The sequence below is a fragment of the Cyprinodon variegatus genome, unplaced genomic scaffold (genome assembly GCF_000732505.1).
Source record: "Cyprinodon variegatus isolate N-32 unplaced genomic scaffold, C_variegatus-1.0 Scaffold0, whole genome shotgun sequence".
In the NCBI taxonomy this organism is placed as follows: domain Eukaryota; kingdom Metazoa; phylum Chordata; class Actinopteri; order Cyprinodontiformes; family Cyprinodontidae; genus Cyprinodon; species Cyprinodon variegatus.
In genome coordinates this window covers 22,063-24,447 of record NW_015150453.1, presented here as the reverse complement: position 1 = coordinate 24,447, position 2,385 = coordinate 22,063, and the positions used below count along the sequence as shown (strand labels likewise).

The 2,385-nt window shown below is 42.7% G+C and overlaps 1 protein-coding gene across 3 annotated transcripts in view; it reads left to right on the top strand.

The window, feature by feature from the left end:
* otud7b (OTU deubiquitinase 7B) overlaps positions 1-2,385 on the top strand; it is a 79,714-nt gene that overhangs the window by 66,486 nt on the left and 10,843 nt on the right. For all 3 annotated transcript variants that reach the window (XM_015375296.1, XM_015376106.1, XM_015376914.1), the window contains exons 7-8: positions 1,235-1,341; positions 1,603-1,730. In XM_015375296.1, the coding sequence (XP_015230782.1) occupies positions 1,235-1,341; positions 1,603-1,730 (235 nt within the window). The remainder of the gene's footprint in view (positions 1-1,234; positions 1,342-1,602; positions 1,731-2,385) is intronic.

The following is a 2,385-nucleotide window of genomic DNA, read 5'->3' as shown; positions in this document are numbered from 1 at the left end:
TTCTCCATTTTTCATTTGGATGAAATAATAGCTGCATGAATCATGACAGCAGACAAGATAGAGGAGAGCAGGAGGCGGGGTTACCAATCTACTCGCTCTGGAGAGCAGAGTTCGCTGCTTTTAGATGTTGTCGCCAAAGTCTCCAGTAGCAGAAAAAACTTAATATTATCAGAGTTCTGATGGCATTTTAGCCAAAGAACTTTTATCAAAAACATAAATAATGTGCACAAATAAGGAATAGTTGTATTAACCATACATGTAAACAGAGTTTTATGGGGTCTCCATGAACTTGGGGCCCAAGGAACTTCCTAGCAAATCCCCACTGACTGCATCGATACCAGATATCTGGTTTCCCTCAGATATCCAATGTTCGTTCTGATTGTTTTAATGCTGTCCGATCTGAATCCAGTGTTATTCAGCTGTTATTCCCCCAGCAGGGGGCAGCAGTTTGCTCACAATGAGGCCCAGTAAGCAGCAAACCTTCTGAAAATGAGTAAAAATGTTTTAAAATAAATGTATTTACCCCTAATTTGAGTAGGAAAATGAGACGATCTGCCATTTTTAACCCTTAAAAAAAGATAATTAGATATTATGCACTAAAAATAAGAGACAGTAGTTGTTTTTTTCCTTATTTTAAATGCAAATTATCTTGTTCCATTGGCAAAGTGTCTCAGTAACCTGCAAAAAAGCACTTAAGAAAAAAAAAGACTTACTTAGCTAGATTTGGCGCTAGACGCTTTTTTGAAATCAAAGTGCTAGAGGGGTCTGAAAAGTCACTAAATATAGCGACTAAAGCGCTAAATTAGCAACACTGCTCGTTGCATTGTTTGTTTTCAAATAGTTTGATGCTGTATGTTTGCAACTTCATGAACATGTGCAGCAAATGGACTGATCCAATATGGTGGACACTGAAGGAACTGATGGCATTTTAACTAAATGATTTTGATCAAAAACATAAAATAATGTGCACAAATAAGGAATAGTTGTATTAACTGTACATGTAAAGAGTTTTATGGGGCCCCCAGGAACAGATTGGTGGATCTTTCCCATGAGAAATCCTAGTGCCACTAAATGAGGAGCACAAACGTTAAGCAGAGCCTCTAGACCTTGTTGTCAGTTTGCAGCCCTGTGGTGAGGCGTAGTAACGTCAGTGCATGCTTCTGTGACATTTGACACCGTCTCTCTAAAAAGCAAACCTGTGTGTGTGTGTGTGTGTCCCCTCCTTTCTCCCCAGTCCGGACTGGTCTACACGGAGGAGGAGTGGCAGAAAGAGTGGAACGAGCTGTTGAAGCTGGCCTCCAGCGAGCCAAGAATCCACTACAGCACCAACGGCACCAACGGGTAAGGTCTGGCACGAACAAAGCATCGACTGTTTGCCCACGACACTTAGTCACACGCTGCTTGTTTTCCACGGACAAACAGCTGCGCTCAGAAGTCAGCCCCTCGTCACTGACGGGTCCTCTGAGATGCATAAACAGACAATAGAGGCACTCAGGTTACCGCAGACGGCGTTGGTTTATGATTATTTTATGTCCTGAAACATGAAGGATTCCCCTCATCTGGTTGATTTCCAGAATAAACACGTGTATCCGTTCTCTCCAGGGCGGAGTCCTCCGAAGAGCCTGTTTATGAGAGTTTGGAGGAGTTTCACGTCTTCGTCTTGGCTCACGTCCTCAGGAGGCCCATCGTGGTGGTGGCCGACACCATGCTGAGGGACTCTGGAGGAGAAGGTTAGATGTTCACCTGGACTGAGATTGCAGATCTGGTTGGGGATTAGGTTTAAAGCATAAAAAAATCTGAAGAATTGAAGAAAAAACATTTCTGGTGTAAAATTATAAAGATCTATTTTGCATTTTTGCACTGGAACTAAAATTAAATGGGGCCTGAAACATTAAGCTTCATATAATAAATTCAGAAGAGTTGAAACAGGTTCGTTTAGAGATATGATCCATCTGTTTATTGGTGTTTTGGGGCTTTATACCACCAGCGCCGCCGCCTTGTTCTGATGGAAACCAGCTTTCCGCTACATGTCTGTAATCATGGCGCATCGCCATACCTATAGAATGGACCAGCTTGTGGATGACTGACCTCAGGGTTTCATCGTTTCCAGAGTCACAGGACTTTTCTCTTATTTTTTTATGGAGAATTTCTTCCTACTACCGTATTTTCACGACTATAAGGCGCATATAAACGTCTTTTTTTCCCCTCAAAATGTGCGGCGCGCCCTATGTGTGTTGTTACCGAGGACGTTGTTGAGAACGCCATGAGAACGTTAAAGGGGGAAGTGGCAAAGAGACACGCCTATGAAGCACAGTTTAAACTGACGGCTATCAGCTACGCAGAGGAACATGGAAATCGAGCAGCCACGTGAGAATTCAAGATTAA